Source organism: Toxotes jaculatrix, chromosome 4 (assembly GCF_017976425.1).
Source record: "Toxotes jaculatrix isolate fToxJac2 chromosome 4, fToxJac2.pri, whole genome shotgun sequence".
Taxonomy (NCBI): domain Eukaryota; kingdom Metazoa; phylum Chordata; class Actinopteri; family Toxotidae; genus Toxotes; species Toxotes jaculatrix.
The window spans coordinates 5,020,172-5,036,250 of NC_054397.1; the positions used below are offsets into that span (position 1 = coordinate 5,020,172).

Below are 16,079 nucleotides of genomic sequence, written 5' to 3' on the forward strand. Positions count from 1 at the left end.
TTCTGTGTGTGTGCAGGGAGAGGCAGGGTCTCCTGGAGTCACAGGACCAGTGGGACCTCGAGGAGACCCCGGGGAGCTGGTGAGGACTGTCCTCTGTTTAATGTGTGAGTGACTGAGTCCACCACATGTTGGCGTCTCTGTATAACTGTCCTCCTCTGTCTTCTCTCAGGGCCCTCCAGGGCGGCCAGGCCTTAATGGAGCTGATGGGATACCAGGTCCTCCAGGCAACATCATGCTCATACCGGTAATTTGAGGATAACCCTATGTTGCCCGAGGCCTTATAAGCTGCATTGATGTTGCTTTGGCAGTTAGTTAGTCCGATTAACCCTCAGAGCCTGTTTGCCTCAGAGTAAATGAGAACATTTTAATGTTTTATACAGAGAGATGGACTGGCTCAGGGTTGTTACACAAACTAACCATTTGTTTGTTTGTTTATCTGCTGCTCTTTCCTTAACCCTCCAGAAACCACATAAAGCTTGAATGGTAGTGCTACATATTGGCCACTGGGAGGGGTATTGAGTTTGACCTAAAAGCATCTTTTGTGTGTGTGCATGTGTGCAGTTCCAGTCAGGTGGTGATCCAAAGACAGGCACCGTGGTTTCTGCACAGGAGGCACAGGCCCAGGCAATCCTGCAGCAGACCAAGGTACCCAGACTTATTACAGTACATAATACTTATTACAATTACATCTTAAACACATATAAAGTGCATCTATACAGTTCGTGTGTCATTGTTCGACTCCTTCCTCATCCTCTAGCTGGCAATGAAGGGACCTCCAGGGCCACTCGGCCTCAGGGGTAGACCTGGACCACTGGTGAGTGACGTCACATCATATTGTCATTTTGGTGTTTGGTGGCGTAAATACCTGCGGCTTGATTTTCTCCTGAATCAGAAGAGCCTGCGGGGTGCAGGGCAATCATTTCTGAAGGTTTTTTCCTTCAAAGTGATGTAGTGTTTGTTCATGCTTCTCTGATACTTGATGGAAGAAATACAGTACTACAAGAAACGTTACAAAATTTAAAAAATACCTTTGCAACCTCAGCTTTACTCGACAAGTTCATCACAAAGCAGCAAAACACACATCAGATATCCTGAATCAGAAAGTATAACACACTTCTTTGCAGTGATTAGACACATCCTCCTTTGTTAATTGTTGTGTTGTAAACATGTTTTTCCCAGGGTGCACCAGGTGCCTCTGGGCTGAAGGGGACCAGTGGAGAGATGGGGCCCCCGGTGAGTTTGCTTGTTGATACATAACACTCAGCACCAGTCCAGAACCCATTTGAGAATCCACTTGACTGTCGCCTGCCCTCTTTCCACCTTTTCTTCCCAGGGTCCTCCAGGACAGCCGGGTATCACAGGTCAGAACGGACGACCCGGGAAAACGGTGAGACTATTTGCTGCAGTCTGTTCTCAGTAAATAGCATCTTCTCTAACCTGTTATCATCTCGTCTTGTTTCGCAGAATGACCATGAAGGTCTTTTTCTCAGTAACTCAGACATTAATGAAATGTCAGTGAGGAATCTGTGTGTGTGTGTGTGTGTTTATTAGGGTCGAGCCGGTACAGATGGAGGCCGTGGTGCAATAGGAGAGACTGGAGCTAAGGTGAAGAAGAACTGATGTCCCATGGTTCGCTTACCGACTGCTCTGTCTTATCAAAATATGAACCCATCTGTCTTTTTATTCAAATTTCAGGGGGATAGAGGATTTGATGGCTTACCTGGTCTCCCTGGAGACAAGGGACATAAAGTAAGTTATGCTGACTGAATTAGCGAGTGGTGTCAAGCTGATAATGCATGAAACCAATTGCCAACTTCAACGTGTGGATTTTCTCAGGGGGACAGGGGGAAACCAGGTCCTGCAGGTCCTCCAGGAGAGCCAGGAGAAAAGGTGAGTGGTGATGGCAGTGGGAAGTATTCATTTTTGTGTGGGTTCACTTTTCTGTATGTAGATGTTAACGCTTGAGTTTTTCACAGGGCTCTGAGGGTCCACCTGGGCCAAGAGGACAACCAGGTGATGCTGTGAGTGTTTACACCCAAAGACACATACATTAAAATGACTTATTTAACTAGGCACTCTGCTGATTTTACATATGAAGATCAGTTTACTATCAAGTTGCATGATGGGAAATGTAGGGTCCAATGTTTTTGGAGTGTAATCCATACTGGAGACTCAGTGCAGGATATCTCTGCACCTGCTGCTTTCTCTTGTGAAACCCCCAGAGTTATGGAGGTGTAATACTATATCACTAAAGTTAATTTATTCCCAGTCCTAATTATATTATAAGAAACAAGCGAAAATTAATATTTCATTGCTCCTTTGTTTTTTGATATACCAAGACTCCAAAATAAATACATGCACCCATGCACTATACTTCTATACTTAAGGTCTCTCCCTGACTCAGCAGATTCCCAAGCCACTGACCTTAAACTAACCTTAATTCCCACCTTAACGCCTTAACCACAAAACCAAATCTAGATCGAAGAAACTTTTCCAAAAAAGGCTCTCCAGGATCTAAAACTCAAATTGGTCCTCACTGAGATAGAAGCACACAAAACCACACACACAGCGACGCATACAGACATGCTGTTAACTTTCATTGTAGGTAACTGTGATGTGTGTTTCAGGGCTCCAGGGGTCTGAATGGCCCCAGAGGTCGCCCCGGTCCCCCAGGCCAGCCTGTGAGTGTGAATTTTAAACTTTTTTATACATATCACCTCTGCACACACACACACACACACACACACAATTCACTGTTACACACATTCATCTCTACCCTTGACAACAGTAAAAGACACAAGATACTTTTAATTATCCCACTATCTGGCTTCTGTGCTTATCCATGCAGTGAAAACTATCACCATGGACATAAATCCAACTGTGGTGTCATGATCAGATAATTCCATATGATAATGCATCATCAAAATGTTGTAGTAGTTCTCCGTTTGTTAAACATGATGTTATGTAATTCTTATCTCCGCTGTGAAACTGACTGTGTCTCTGCCAAATACAACATCACATTTCCAAACACCTGAAGCAGATTTTTTTTTTGTTTGCATAATTTACTTTTGCACTTGTAGCAACACAAGTTTGCTCTTGTTAGCATCTGATAACACTTCGAGGAAAAGCTTTTTCTTTTTCATTTGTTTAAATGACATATTTATACCTGCTCTTGGTTAATTAAGTATTAAACACCTCAAGCAAGAAGGTGATATTGCCAAATCAGTGGGGTGGCTGATAATTTTAGGTTTCATATAGTTATAGTCCCCGGAGGCTCACGTAAAACAAGCCTTAGGAAAATTTCTGTTTAAAGACAGAAGGTGAAGCTCTTTATAGCTTCCCGCTTTAGATAGACATGAAAATAAAATATTTTAGGAAAAGAGGGTTCATGTGACAGAAGAAGCCACAACCAGAAAGGAAATTAATACATGCAGTATAGACTTAGCAGCTTCACAGTCTGCTTGTAAAACCCACATATCCTCCTCCAGTCTCCTTTTATTCTGTAATAAAAAAAAAGCTCCTGTGATTTCTTCAATGTTTTAATAAGAAGGCTGCAGAAGTGCACTCAGGCACGCAGAAGGAAAAATGAGTCCCTTCCATGAACTGTCTTCCTTTCTCTCCTCACAGGGCATTAGAGGAATTGATGGGGTTCAAGGCTCAAAGGGAAACATAGTGAGTATAATAAAGGTCAAAGACAGTAGAGCCTGATGGCAAATCAGTCCCCGTGACGGAATTTCCTGTTTGTAACAGGGACAACCAGGTGATATTGGAGCACCAGGACAGCAAGGCAACCCTGGAATCCTGGTACGAGCAGAGCACAGACGCTCACGAAAATAAACCATCACATAAATGCATACACAGAAATACTAATACTACATCTCTCCTACAGGGCTTTCCTGGTCCTCAGGGGTTAGTTGGGCTGCCAGGAGAGAAGGTAATACGCTTTCAGTTGAATTTTACACTTTGGGGTGCAAAAGTCGTGATAAAGTGACTAGTCTTTCTTGCCTCATAGGGGCCTCAAGGGAAGAAAGGGATGCAGGGCTTACCTGGAAATGATGGGCCCCCGGTAAGTACATCTATTTTTCTGTGCTTCTAAATTTCAGAGGGCTGTTATTGACATAATGCATTCCCTAATCTTATCCTTAAAATCACAATCACTACATGCCTAACTGCAGCACGGCCATTTCTGTCAACAGGGTCATCCTGGACGGGAAGGTACTCCAGGTGAAAAAGGATTGCCGGTAAGTCTTTTGTACAATGTGTGCATGTTGTGCTGCTGCTGGTGTCAGTCATCTTAATGTGCATGTGCTTTCATTTGTAGGGTCCTCCAGGAGTGCAGGGGCCTGTTGGATACCCCGGACAACGAGGAGTTAAGGTACAGGACACAGTGAGGTATCCAACTGGAGATCCACATACACACTGACAATATAATAATAGCAAGACAACATACTATTATTTAAATTTGGAGAAGATGGTAGGTATAGAAAAGAACAAATGTTCCGAATTTGAAACCATACGGCGAGAAGTATTACAAGCTGTGAGGGCATAAAAAGACCAGACCTTAAATTGGTAGGACAGGATGATAATGTTGAAGTCGGAGTGCCCTGACCCAATCGTTAACTTCCGATTCAGCTGAGAATAGAAGGATGTTCTTGCTGGAGATAAACTGAGTATGAAGAAATATGTCAGCATGACAGCAGTTTGATATGCATATCAGCCAGTAATAATAGATTGTGCGTTTTCTGTTTTCTTGTTGATTCCAGTTTTGTTGTGTCTCTTCCTGTTTGACAGGGAGCAGATGGAATCAGAGGATTAAAGGGAAGCAAAGGCGAAAAGGTGAGAGAGAGAAATGTGGTAAAGTCTGTGCACAATCAGGATGCTTTGTTGTCGGAAAATATCATGTTACCCCCACAGTTTAAGCACAGAGTGCATTCTATTTTTTTTTTTTTTTACTTCCATCTGTGGTTTGATGTTGTCTATTAAACTGTTGTGTTTGTTGTGTCTGTTCTGTTGTCTCCTCCACTTGGCTCTGTCCGCAGGGAGAGGATGGTTTCCCAGGGGCCAAGGGGGAGATGGGAGCAAAGGGGGACACTGGAGACAATGGAGCTCCAGGTAACCGAGGTGAAGATGGACCTGAGGGGCCCAAAGGCCAGATGGGTCCTCAAGGAGAACTTGGCCCTTCTGGTATTTCTGGAGAGAAGGTATCAAGCTTATGTTATCATGTATAATCCTAATCATAATGGATGGAAATATTCTCATCTTATCTTGTGCAAAAAACGAAAAACAGGATAGGTCACACTGTCTGTCTTTTTCAGGGGAAACTGGGAGTTCCTGGGCTGCCAGGATACACGGGACGACAGGGGCCAAAGGTAAAATAAATAAAACAAACACTTTGAATTGAATTGATGTAGACAAGTTACAGATGTAGTGGACAGTGTTCATCCAAAGTGAATGGTTGTGGATCCCTCCTCCCCAGGGTTCTGATGGCTTCCCTGGTGCACTGGGATCTCCAGGAGAAAAAGGGAAAAAAGTGAGTGGCGGGTTTAAAATTGTGATGATACTATGTCAGGAAATCAGACATTTTCCATTAATGTCCCATCTTTTGTGTTATTACCCAGGGTCCTGCAGGACAACCAGGAACCGCAGGCCAGAGGGGTCCAAATGTAAGTGCAATGTCTCAAAACATTCCCCAGTTCAGTAGGTAATAAAATCCACTTTTAAAACGAGGTCAGACAGCTGACTAGATATTGAGAGCTGATGTCCTGCCCCCCCTCCTCCTAGCTATCCTATCTTCCATTAGCTTTTTTAACTCAAGGGTCTTCTTACAGAATGTCTCTTTAATTGCTAAATCTGACAAGTTGATTTTTTCCTCTCCATATTGTGAACTACATTGCTGTTATTCTCCAAAAGGATTATTTTGTCTGGATTCAGCAAGAGGCTCCACCAGGGTCTTTTATCTTGGTTAAAATGTGTTCAGGAAGCGGCATACACCCTCATTTAGATTATATGTGAGCATTCATGTTTCTTCTTCGACAGGGTGCACGAGGTGCCAGAGGGGCAAGAGGGCCTACAGGGAAATCAGGAGAAAAGGTCAGCTAACTCTCCTTGTAGCCAGTAGTAACACCTCATCAGTCATTACAGATGGATGAATACACTGACACCATTATTTCCCTCCATGTTCTCCGTCTTGCTCGCATTTTCATAGGGCGCCTCAGGACACGATGGGCCCCCAGGATCTCCTGGAGAGAGAGTAAGAAAAACACTGATAATACATGAAGTCAACTGATTGACTGATTGATTGCCTGTTATATTGGCCGCATTATGTTTTTTAGGGACCTCAAGGGCCACAAGGAAGGAACGGAGAGCCAGGGCCGAAAGGATCAAGTGTGAGTGACAAAACATGCACATTCACAAACTTACACACATACACAAATTTAGACTTTATTTACTTTGAACTGTTCCATTACCATTCTGATGGAAAAATCCTTAAACTTTAGAGTCTTTGTAACATGTCACATTTAGTTTTTCTGAGTTTTTTTTGTTAAGGTTTTGTTCCAAACCTTAGCACACAGATGAATTTGACCTCTAAGTGAGTATCTGATTTTCTCCAGTCCCAAAAATGTTACACGGTCCCTGACCAAGCATATAAAAGGAGGAATGGCAGGTAGTACCATTATGGGAAAAAAAAAGCTTTGTGATTGCTTTATATTGTGGCTTGGAGGGTAATGGTATTTTGTTGTGGTGCAGCTTGCATGGCACGAACATTTCATACTGTTTCAGGTGGGGATCTTGGTCAGAATTGTGCAGTTTTTCTGTCTGAGAATGCGCTGGGAAGAAATCCTAGTCAAATACTATGAGTCGCCTACAGTGGCCTGCAGGGGACAGTTGTTGAATTTATATTTTGAATATTAGACAGCTCAGCTCACACCATTTTTGTCCCCTCATCTTTAACTTTAAAGACATTCCATGGACTGAGTCCCCATCAGTTTCTCCTTCATCTTGGTGTGTGTGTATTTATGTTTGTATGTGTAGGGTCCAGCTGGGAAGGACGGGCTTCCAGGGCACCCAGGTCAAAGAGGAGAGCCGGTGAGTGAAGTCTTAAGAGGTCGTCAGTTACTTCACTTTTTCTTCGCCACACACGCACACACAAGAATATGTTTTCTACACATCTTTTCTGTCACTGCAGGGCTTCCAAGGAAAGACAGGACCTCCTGGACCCTCAGGTGTTGTGGGGCCACAGGTGAGCTCAAAAATGCAAATCCCTTCTGTCAGGTAATTTTTCTCCTCCCTTGTGGTTCATGTCTGCATTGGTGTAATTGACCCAATCAATTCCATACGTTTCAGGGCAAATCAGGAGAGCCTGGCCCAACTGGGGACCGAGGTCACCCAGGGGCACCAGGGGTACCTGGAGAGCATGGTTTACCTGGGGCTGCTGGGAAGGAGGGTGGAAAGGTGGGTCCACACAGTTGTGTCACACTGATCATTATCATTTCATACAGTAGAGTCATTATTTGTGTTTTGATTTAACAATGTTTGTTTTGTTGTTGTTGTTTTTTTTCCTCAGGGTGACCCAGGTTTGCCCGGGACACCTGGAAAGAACGGTCCTCCAGGACTAAAAGGGTTCAGGGGGAGCCGAGGAGCACCTGGAATTATGGTAACACACAGAAACAGACCATACTCCAAATAAATTATTTGATTATTTAATATTCTAAATAATACAAATGATCTTTCCAGGGGCCTCCTGGTCTGAAAGGAGGATCAGGACCTACAGGACTCCCGGGAGCCATAGTGAGTTTTGTTTCTGCAGTTCATGCTCATGCTTTCTAAAATCTGTTTTTTGTTTGTGATGAAAATGAAAAGCATATTTCTTCAGTTATGTATATATACAAACTTGGCTTGTATTACTTCAGGGCTTTTATTTGTCAAGAAGTGCAGGGGCCAACGTGTTGTACTTTCTGTGCATAGGGTGCAACAGGTGAGAGGGGCGCTCCGGGACCAGCTGGTGCCATCGGACAGCCGGGGCGGGCCGGACCAATCGGAGGACCTGGACCAATGGGAGAGAAGGGGGAGCCTGTAATTATATCTGACTCTTTATTTCTATTTTAAAGTTTGTCATAGTTTTTTAATTATCACCTCCCAGTAGAGTTTGTTTGTTTTCAGTAATATTGCATTTCATTGACACGCATTTATTCTTTCATGCACATGATGTACACTCACCAAGCACTTTGTTAGGAACAATAACAACAAGCCTCAGTTCTTTGTAGCACTGATCCCACAAGACGTTGGAAACATTCGTTTCAGATTCTGGTCGTTGCTGACATGTTTGCATCACGTCATTTCTGCAGATTTGACAGCTGCACGTTCATGCTGCCAGTTCACTGAACCCATTGTCTTTTTCACGAAACCAGTTTGAGACAACTTTTGCTTTGTGACTAGGCGACATTATCATGTTGGAAGTAGGCATTAGAAGATGAGTACATTTTGGCCATACAGTGATGCACATGGTCTGCAACAATATTTAGATACAGGTATTCCTTATGAAGTGCTGGGTGAGTGTATATCAGTATGGATGGAAATAAAAACACACATTAAGGTTATCAGTCTTTGGCTGGCTCAGTAGTTTATCCATGTGTTTATAGTTTGTATGCAGAATAACACCTGTTACATGTGTACATTTGTGTCTCAGGGAGAGAAGGGTCCTATTGGACCGGCTGGTCAGGATGGAGAGCAGGGACCTGGAGGGATGCTTGGTGCTATGGGTCCAGCAGGACCTCCAGGAGATGACGGTGATAAGGTAATCTGTGGGTCTCTGTAAGTCTGTGAGGGTGTGAGTGTGTGTGTGTTTGTGCTGTGGTAATAAAGTGTCCGTCCTCTATGTGTGTGTGTGTCCACAGGGAGAGCAGGGAGGCCCTGGGCAGAAAGGCAGCAAAGGAGACAAAGGGGAAGCAGTGAGTGTACAGCTGTAGAAGTACATCAATGTGAACTGTACTCCATAGTCAGAGGAGCTCTCATCATGTCTGAATGTCACTCACTCTCTCACTGTCCACAGGGCCCCCCAGGCCCCACTGGCACTCAAGGGCCCATTGGTCAGCCAGGACTCCCGGTGAGTCCTCTGTTCATTCTGTACTCTGTGTATTTTTGTTCAGTGTCTTGTAGCAGAGACCTAATGAGAAACGCCTGAATCCCAAAAGTTAAAATTTCATTTAATGAAAAACTGAATTGTTTTGTGCTGTTTTTCATCCTCAGTCATTTACATCAAGACACCAGGTTACTCAGAAAAAGCAGGTTACACAGGTTATTGGAGAACATGTTTACATACAATGTAGTGACTTGGTTACTGTACATCTCTGTATACATGCAGCAAATCAGTAATCTGATTTCTCCCCCACCACCCAACCTTTGTCCTCTGAACTCTCTATCTGAATTTACCCTATGTTCAAATCTCAAATTTTCAGCAGCAGAAACCAACCTATTTCGTTGGCTTGTAGAGAGAAAAAAAACATGGCCAAGAAATCAACCTTGGAGAACTCAGGTTTCTCTAATCTCCTACTCCGGTTACTTAAATATGACTTTTCTTTAGATGACTTTAAGAAATCAGCCACAACATAAAGAAACTTTAGCGCCATTCTACCCAGTGTTAAAGCATCCACAGCACGTACACGGGCAAGAGCGATGAACCCAAGTGTGAAAATGGCAGGGTGATAAATAGCAGTAGACAGCAAGTGTGCTCTCTAAAGAAAGATGGATGATAAAGTTCTTAAGAATGCAGCACTGCGGGAGAACAGCCATTTCATACAGGAGACGAATGTATGACACAGATCGGCATTTGACCCACATCTGGTCCACTTACAGGTGACAGCTGTGGGTCTGGGTCAACTATTGTTATCATATAAGAAAAAAAATACCATTTCATGTGACCTTTAATCATTTCAAAGTTACAAAAAAAATTCTTGCTCTTTGTCTTTTTTCTCTGTTGTAGGGTATGGATGGACTGCCAGGTCCCCGGGGCCAGCAGGGCATGTATGGTCCGAAAGGAGATGAGGGACTCCGCGGCTTCAAGGGGTCTAAAGGGCCAATAGGATTACAGGTGAGATTTGTTCAGAAGTCAGGCTTCAGACCATTGAAGTGATATCTTCTGAAAAGATGGAGTGACCTTGGAGTTCAACACTAATCCTCTTAATCCCCTGTGTGTGTGTGTGTGTGTGTGTGTGTGTGTGTGTGTGTGTGTGTGTGTGTGTCCCAAGGGCATGCCGGGCCTACCTGGAGAAAAGGGTGAGAGTGGACATGTGGGACTAATGGTGAGCTCATATCCTGTTTAAAGATCCATCTTTTATTTACAAAACATTTTCGTTCATTTACACCAATTAATGAATAATTGTTATTTCTGCCACATCACATACCTGGTTTTAGGGCCCACCTGGGCAACAAGGCCCCAATGGCCCTCAAGGACCTGTTGGGGGGCAGGTAAGTCATACAGACGTGTTGATGCATCCTCATTAGGTCAAGCACTTGTTTTGAATTTGGAAAAAAATACTATGATCTCTGTGCTGCACAGGGTCCAAGTGGTCGACCAGGGGTGGTAGGACAGCCCGGCATTGTTGGAGAGAAGGTAAGAAAAACTGATCATCACACCTTTCAGATGCATATTACGATGTTCCTTCCCAAATAATTGATCTCTGTCCCCACTTCTTGTTTCTGTTTTAGGGGGAGGATGGTGAGGCAGGTGACCCTGGACCAGCTGGTGTTCCAGGAAGGCTCGTGAGTTTGCTTGCTTTCTTTTCTTCTTTTTTTTTGATCAAAGACAACTTCAACCTTGCTCCCTCGATCTTCAATTTTTTTAAGGTTCTTTCATTGTTCTCCTCTGCCTCAGCCTGCTTTATATCTCACTCTGCTCCTTTGTTACTTTAGGGAGGAAAAGGAGACCAGGGGGAGAAGGGAGATACGGGCCTTCCAGGAGCAGCTGGTCCTCCAGGAGCCAGGGGCCCCCCAGGGGAGGATGGAGCCAAGGGCAATTCTGTGAGAAACACTCAAACCAAAAACCTTAACAGTCTTCAATACTCTGCTGTTATGTACTATACAACACATCACAAAGCACTGTAATACAGTATAAGCCTATATAATGCTGTTCAGTGAACTTGAGCACAGTTTATGATACCATAACATACTGTACTGTGCACTGCCCTAGGAATGTAAAGTAAAGCAGTAATTAAATATTTGATCAAAACTGAGTAAAGAGCGAAATCTGATATTTTGACATCTGTTTCACTATGTATACAATTATTATGCCATAGAAATGTATAAATTCTGTGAAAACATCTTTTTAAAATTTCAGTAACTACAAACCTGAGTAGCACTCAGTTGTCAAAGAATTTTAACAGAACACAGTCAGACAGACACCTAGTAAAACAGCAATGCATTTAATCTCTGTAAACAATGGGCTGGACTTAATAAAATAAAATAAAATTCATTTTCTTACAGAAGGAACACATTTATTAGATATTTTTCCCTCTTTAAAATAATCCAGAGAAAATAATCAGCTCAAAAAGGAATAAAATACAATCTATTTGGTAAAACAGTTTGTCGACCAAACTGTCCCCACTTTCCTGCCTCTGTAGTTGCTGCTCTCTGGCTTTTGTGGCTGTACATAATTCAAAACACATTTATATCCTACTTTATCATATACAGTATTACAAGCTCAAGCTCTCTCTCTCTCTCTCTCCCTCAGGGTCCTATAGGTCTCACAGGGGACCTCGGACAGCAGGGAGAGGCTGGACCCAATGTGAGTTCCTGCTCTTTGTCCTCCTTTGCCCCCTCTTTTTCTTCTATTCATCATTTTCTTCTAATTCACATTTCTCATGTTATGGAACTCTCTTGTCCAATTATGAGAGCAAAGCTGATCAAAATGATCTTTAGCTGCACTAGAACACATCATTTTCCTTTATCGTAGGATGTCATTGTATTTGCAGGAGCAGTTTGCTGTGTAATATGCAATTCCTGAAGATTTATAAGGAAAATGAGGAATAAGCCAGACTTTCAAATGACATAAATCAAAGATTTATACACAGAACTGCCATATATTCAGTATAATTTAGAGAGGAGACAAAGTTGTGTGAGCACAGAAATTTAGTACATTCACTTACTCCACAAATCTCATTTAGGAGACAATTAAAATGGACCAACCAGCAAGCAATCTTGAACTTTTTTGTTTTACTACTACTAAAACTCTTGTTTTATCATTAAGACATATTCAACTTTATTTTCTGTTCAAAATTTGCACTTCCCACCATTTTTTTCCCCCGTCAGGGTGTGGATGGTCTGCCCGGGTCTAAAGGAGACACAGGAGACCCTGGAAAATCTGTGAGCCCCTCTCCTCTACATCATGCACCATACGCTCTGACATCCATGATATTCTTTTATTCACAAGCATTAAATGTGCTGTCAGCAAACACTATAATGACTGGCCATGTAACCCGTTTCTATAAATTTCTCAGGGACCACCAGGGGCAGCAGGAGAACCTGGACCACCTGGACCTCCTGGGCGAAGGGTGTGTGTGTTTTTTGTGTCTATGTTTCAGTGCCTGCATGCACCTCTAATGCACCCAGAATCTTCATTTTCTATTTCCTCTTAGATTAAGTAAAAAATTAAACAATCTCCCCCTAGTTTTATGAGTTTGGTTTTATTCTTCTTAATGTATTTTTACAGTCTGTGTGTGTGTGTGTGTGTATTTGTGCGTGAGTGTATCTTTATGACAGATTCAGGTTAAAATGTTTTAAAATATTCTTCAGGGCCACTTGGGGAAACCCGGGAAGGAAGGAAAGGCAGGCCTGAAAGGAGCGAAGGTGAGTAAGAAAAAACTCTTTGAGTTGTAACTTTTGAATCTTAACAGTTTCTGAAGCTCATCCTGTTCTCTGTTTGTTTCAGGGTGCTGCTGGTTTGGAGGGTCCAATAGGCAAAACAGGGCCCGTAGGTCCCCAGGGACATCCTGGCAAGCCTGGCCCCCAGGGTCTAAGAGGGATTCCCGGCCCTGCTGTAAGTTAGTTTAATGAAAGCACAGGACAAATCAGAGAAGCAGAAAAACAATGACGGTCAGGAAATCATTTCTGTCTTCGTGTCTTTCTCTCAGGGTGAGCAGGGTTTAAATGGACCTCCTGGACAGACAGGACCGCCAGGTCCCATGGTAAATATACTGTAAACCTGTAACCAGCATCCAATTAGCTTAGCTTAGCACAAAACCTGGAAACACTTATATTCATAGAACAGAATGGTGAGAGTGGTGTCGATCTTGTGGGTTTTTAAATGCACAACTTGTGTTTGACTTCATCTTCTCAGGGTCCACCAGGACTACCAGGGCTAAAGGGTGACCCTGGCAAGAAGGGAGACAAGGTGCGTCTATACCGTACATGCATAAATATTTACTCTGCTCATAACTGTGACTTTGACCTTGATCTCATTTGTGGTATCTGTGCAGGGTCATGGTGGTCTAATAGGTCTGATAGGGCCACCAGGGGACATTGGAGAGAAGGGTGACAGAGGACTGCCAGGAAACCAAGGACTACCTGGTCCAAAAGGAGATGAGGTGCTACAAATATACACACACATAAACCTGGATTACCAAGCAGGCAATGTAGGCAATCTGCTTGCAGGTTTTGTTAGTTGATTTGTGGTCATTTGATTTCATGCCCTCACATTATGTTAGGTGTGTCACTGTTATATAGCATGGTTTTGGATTCATGGTTCAGTTTTTGGTATAGGCAGGGCCCCTAGCAGGTTTAGGAGATAAGGCAATAAGAAAAATAAATCATAATTCCAGCCTTATTCTTCCCAGTCTCATTCTAGTTAGTGATATGATTTGTTTTGTTTCTTTTTGTGCTTAATATCAGGGTCCAGTTGGCCCACTAGGTCCCCCTGGTCCCCCCGGCCCCACGGGCTTGTCTGTGAGTACACAGGATTGTCATGACAGTACACGACCTACAAATATGCAACACCACTGTTAGCATAGAATTTGCTGGAATGTCACTCATAGTATCTCTGTTTCAACAACTTATCTCTCTCACAGGGTGCTATTGGTGTAAAGGGCTCGAAAGGAAACCAGGTAACTTTGATTCTCATTGTTTTATTGTATATGATTGTTCAGTGCTATTACATTACACTACTACTTCGTGTGTGTGTGTGTGTGTGTGTGTGCGTGTGTGTGTTTATTTAGGGTCCGATTGGCCCCAGAGGAGACACTGGACCTGCAGGACCTCCAGGACCACCAGTGAGTTTTTTTTTTACAGACATTTAGCACATTCAGTAACTCCTCATTTACTTATATTTAGCTATGTGTGACCTCTCCTCTCGTCTCCTCCCCTCAGGGACTGCCAGCAGTTGGAATGGTCCCTCTGCCAGAGCGAGGAAGGAGAAGGAGAACCCACGCCTTGGTAGATGGTGCTGCACTTGAACAGGAGGAGGAGGCAGTAGCTGGCGGAGAGGAGGAATGGATGCAGGGGGACCAGGCAGATTGGATGAAGGAGAAGGAGGGCCAAGGCATGGAGGAAGTGTTTGCATCTCTGTCTTCTATGAAAGTGGAGGTGGAAGGTCTGCGTAACCCACAAGGGACGTACCACAGCCCAGCTCGCACCTGCAAGGAGCTCTGGCTCCTCAACCCAGAGCTCCCCAGCGGTACTTTATCAGTTTGTATTTCTGGCCATCTGTTTCTCACAGCTGTCTGCCTGCATGTCTTGACTCATTTTCTCTCAGTTTTTTCTCTCTCTAGCTCTCTGTATCTCTGTTTTGTTCGCCATCTAATCCCGTATCTGCAGGATTTGTTGCTCTTTGGTGTTTTTGTTGTTGACAGAAGTATTAGCATTGAGTTTTTTGACCCCTCTGCCCCCCTCTCCCTCTCTCTCTCTCTCTCTCTGTAGGTGAGTACTGGATAGATCCCAACCAGGGTTGCCATAGAGACTCCTTCAAAGTGTTTTGTAATTTCACTGCACAGGGAGAGACTTGTCTGTACCCTGACAAGAAGTTCCAGTCGGTTAGTTTACATGCAGAAACACACACGCACACACAATTGCTTTTTTGAGCATTTGATAAACTGTTCAAAGCCAGCAGGAGCCTTTGCCAAAAGCTGAATGACTCAGCGAGAGATTAAACGTCATTTAATCATCATCTGTGTGTTGAGTCGGCTAACTTCAAACCGATTTTTGTTTTTATTTCCCATCAGGTGAAGTTAGCTGCCTGGAAAGGGGAAAAGCAAGGCATGTGGTACAGTAAATTCAGGAAAGGAAAACAGGTACATGAACAGGATCATTTTGCATGCTATGAATGTGTGATAGAGTGTGTTTTTATACAACACTTCACAGAAAAGAATTTCAAATGTGAAATAGTTTAATCACAATTATAAATACTGCTGCAAATGTGGGACACACTTGGTTGAATGCCAGATAGAAGCATTTGTCAGCTCTAAAAAGGCACTTCATTTTATCAAGGGAATTTTCAAAGCAGCATTTGGCAGATACAGTTCTCCAGGGTGTTTAAAAATGCTGCTCAGTTTTTATGATGAAGACAAAACCACCACATCAACTGAAGCCAGACTTTTGGCAGCAATTAGATCATAACAGTAATGAGCTGACCTGAGGCTGCTACACAGACGCAGATACTAACAAGTTTCAGCTAATTTTCTAATGCAAATTTTTAAATGCAAATGGGGAACTTTGCCCTTTTTCGCCCTTTTGGATTATAGCTCCCAAGCTTTATTACACTGAACAGGTAACGTTTCATCAGGTCATCTTGTAACTGTTATAGTTGCAATTCCACCAATTATAGGAGATTTTTCTTCTCTTTGCAGTTATTTTCAAGTGAGTGAGGCTGATTGAATCTTACATAGTTTGCATTTATGCTGCAACTCCCTTTAAAATTATGTTAAAACATTATAAATATTTCCACCTATCAGTTTTCATTTGGTCCGGACTGAAATATCTCAACAGATATTGAATGGGTAGCCATGAAATGTATGTACAGATATTTATGTTCTCCAGAGGATGAATCCTACTAGCTTTTGTGTTTCCCTGGCTTCTAGTGCCTCCAGCAGGTTGAC

The 16,079-nt window shown here is 43.1% G+C and overlaps 1 protein-coding gene across 1 annotated transcript in view; it reads left to right on the forward strand.

Annotated features, from left to right (window-relative positions):
- LOC121181194 (collagen alpha-1(XI) chain-like) overlaps window positions 1-16,079 on the forward strand; it is a 33,022-nt gene that overhangs the window by 15,506 nt on the left and 1,437 nt on the right. Inside the window, exons 11-64 of the mRNA XM_041037029.1 lie at window positions 17-79; window positions 170-244; window positions 562-645; window positions 758-814; window positions 1,180-1,233; window positions 1,334-1,387; window positions 1,552-1,605; window positions 1,696-1,749; window positions 1,837-1,890; window positions 1,977-2,021; window positions 2,628-2,681; window positions 3,628-3,672; window positions 3,751-3,804; window positions 3,890-3,934; window positions 4,013-4,066; window positions 4,197-4,241; window positions 4,322-4,375; window positions 4,792-4,836; window positions 5,040-5,201; window positions 5,316-5,369; window positions 5,477-5,530; window positions 5,619-5,663; window positions 6,037-6,090; window positions 6,206-6,250; window positions 6,333-6,386; window positions 7,033-7,086; window positions 7,187-7,240; window positions 7,345-7,452; window positions 7,565-7,654; window positions 7,735-7,788; window positions 7,966-8,073; window positions 8,687-8,794; window positions 8,895-8,948; window positions 9,050-9,103; window positions 9,980-10,087; window positions 10,245-10,298; window positions 10,411-10,464; window positions 10,556-10,609; window positions 10,705-10,758; window positions 10,909-11,016; window positions 11,726-11,779; window positions 12,304-12,357; window positions 12,492-12,545; window positions 12,787-12,840; window positions 12,923-13,030; window positions 13,125-13,178; window positions 13,331-13,384; window positions 13,470-13,577; window positions 13,882-13,935; window positions 14,058-14,093; window positions 14,205-14,258; window positions 14,356-14,662; window positions 14,905-15,017; window positions 15,207-15,275. Coding sequence (XP_040892963.1) covers window positions 17-79; window positions 170-244; window positions 562-645; window positions 758-814; window positions 1,180-1,233; window positions 1,334-1,387; window positions 1,552-1,605; window positions 1,696-1,749; window positions 1,837-1,890; window positions 1,977-2,021; window positions 2,628-2,681; window positions 3,628-3,672; window positions 3,751-3,804; window positions 3,890-3,934; window positions 4,013-4,066; window positions 4,197-4,241; window positions 4,322-4,375; window positions 4,792-4,836; window positions 5,040-5,201; window positions 5,316-5,369; window positions 5,477-5,530; window positions 5,619-5,663; window positions 6,037-6,090; window positions 6,206-6,250; window positions 6,333-6,386; window positions 7,033-7,086; window positions 7,187-7,240; window positions 7,345-7,452; window positions 7,565-7,654; window positions 7,735-7,788; window positions 7,966-8,073; window positions 8,687-8,794; window positions 8,895-8,948; window positions 9,050-9,103; window positions 9,980-10,087; window positions 10,245-10,298; window positions 10,411-10,464; window positions 10,556-10,609; window positions 10,705-10,758; window positions 10,909-11,016; window positions 11,726-11,779; window positions 12,304-12,357; window positions 12,492-12,545; window positions 12,787-12,840; window positions 12,923-13,030; window positions 13,125-13,178; window positions 13,331-13,384; window positions 13,470-13,577; window positions 13,882-13,935; window positions 14,058-14,093; window positions 14,205-14,258; window positions 14,356-14,662; window positions 14,905-15,017; window positions 15,207-15,275 — 3,747 coding nt within the window. The remainder of the gene's footprint in view (window positions 1-16; window positions 80-169; window positions 245-561; window positions 646-757; window positions 815-1,179; window positions 1,234-1,333; window positions 1,388-1,551; window positions 1,606-1,695; window positions 1,750-1,836; window positions 1,891-1,976; window positions 2,022-2,627; window positions 2,682-3,627; window positions 3,673-3,750; window positions 3,805-3,889; window positions 3,935-4,012; window positions 4,067-4,196; window positions 4,242-4,321; window positions 4,376-4,791; window positions 4,837-5,039; window positions 5,202-5,315; window positions 5,370-5,476; window positions 5,531-5,618; window positions 5,664-6,036; window positions 6,091-6,205; window positions 6,251-6,332; window positions 6,387-7,032; window positions 7,087-7,186; window positions 7,241-7,344; window positions 7,453-7,564; window positions 7,655-7,734; window positions 7,789-7,965; window positions 8,074-8,686; window positions 8,795-8,894; window positions 8,949-9,049; window positions 9,104-9,979; window positions 10,088-10,244; window positions 10,299-10,410; window positions 10,465-10,555; window positions 10,610-10,704; window positions 10,759-10,908; window positions 11,017-11,725; window positions 11,780-12,303; window positions 12,358-12,491; window positions 12,546-12,786; window positions 12,841-12,922; window positions 13,031-13,124; window positions 13,179-13,330; window positions 13,385-13,469; window positions 13,578-13,881; window positions 13,936-14,057; window positions 14,094-14,204; window positions 14,259-14,355; window positions 14,663-14,904; window positions 15,018-15,206; window positions 15,276-16,079) is intronic.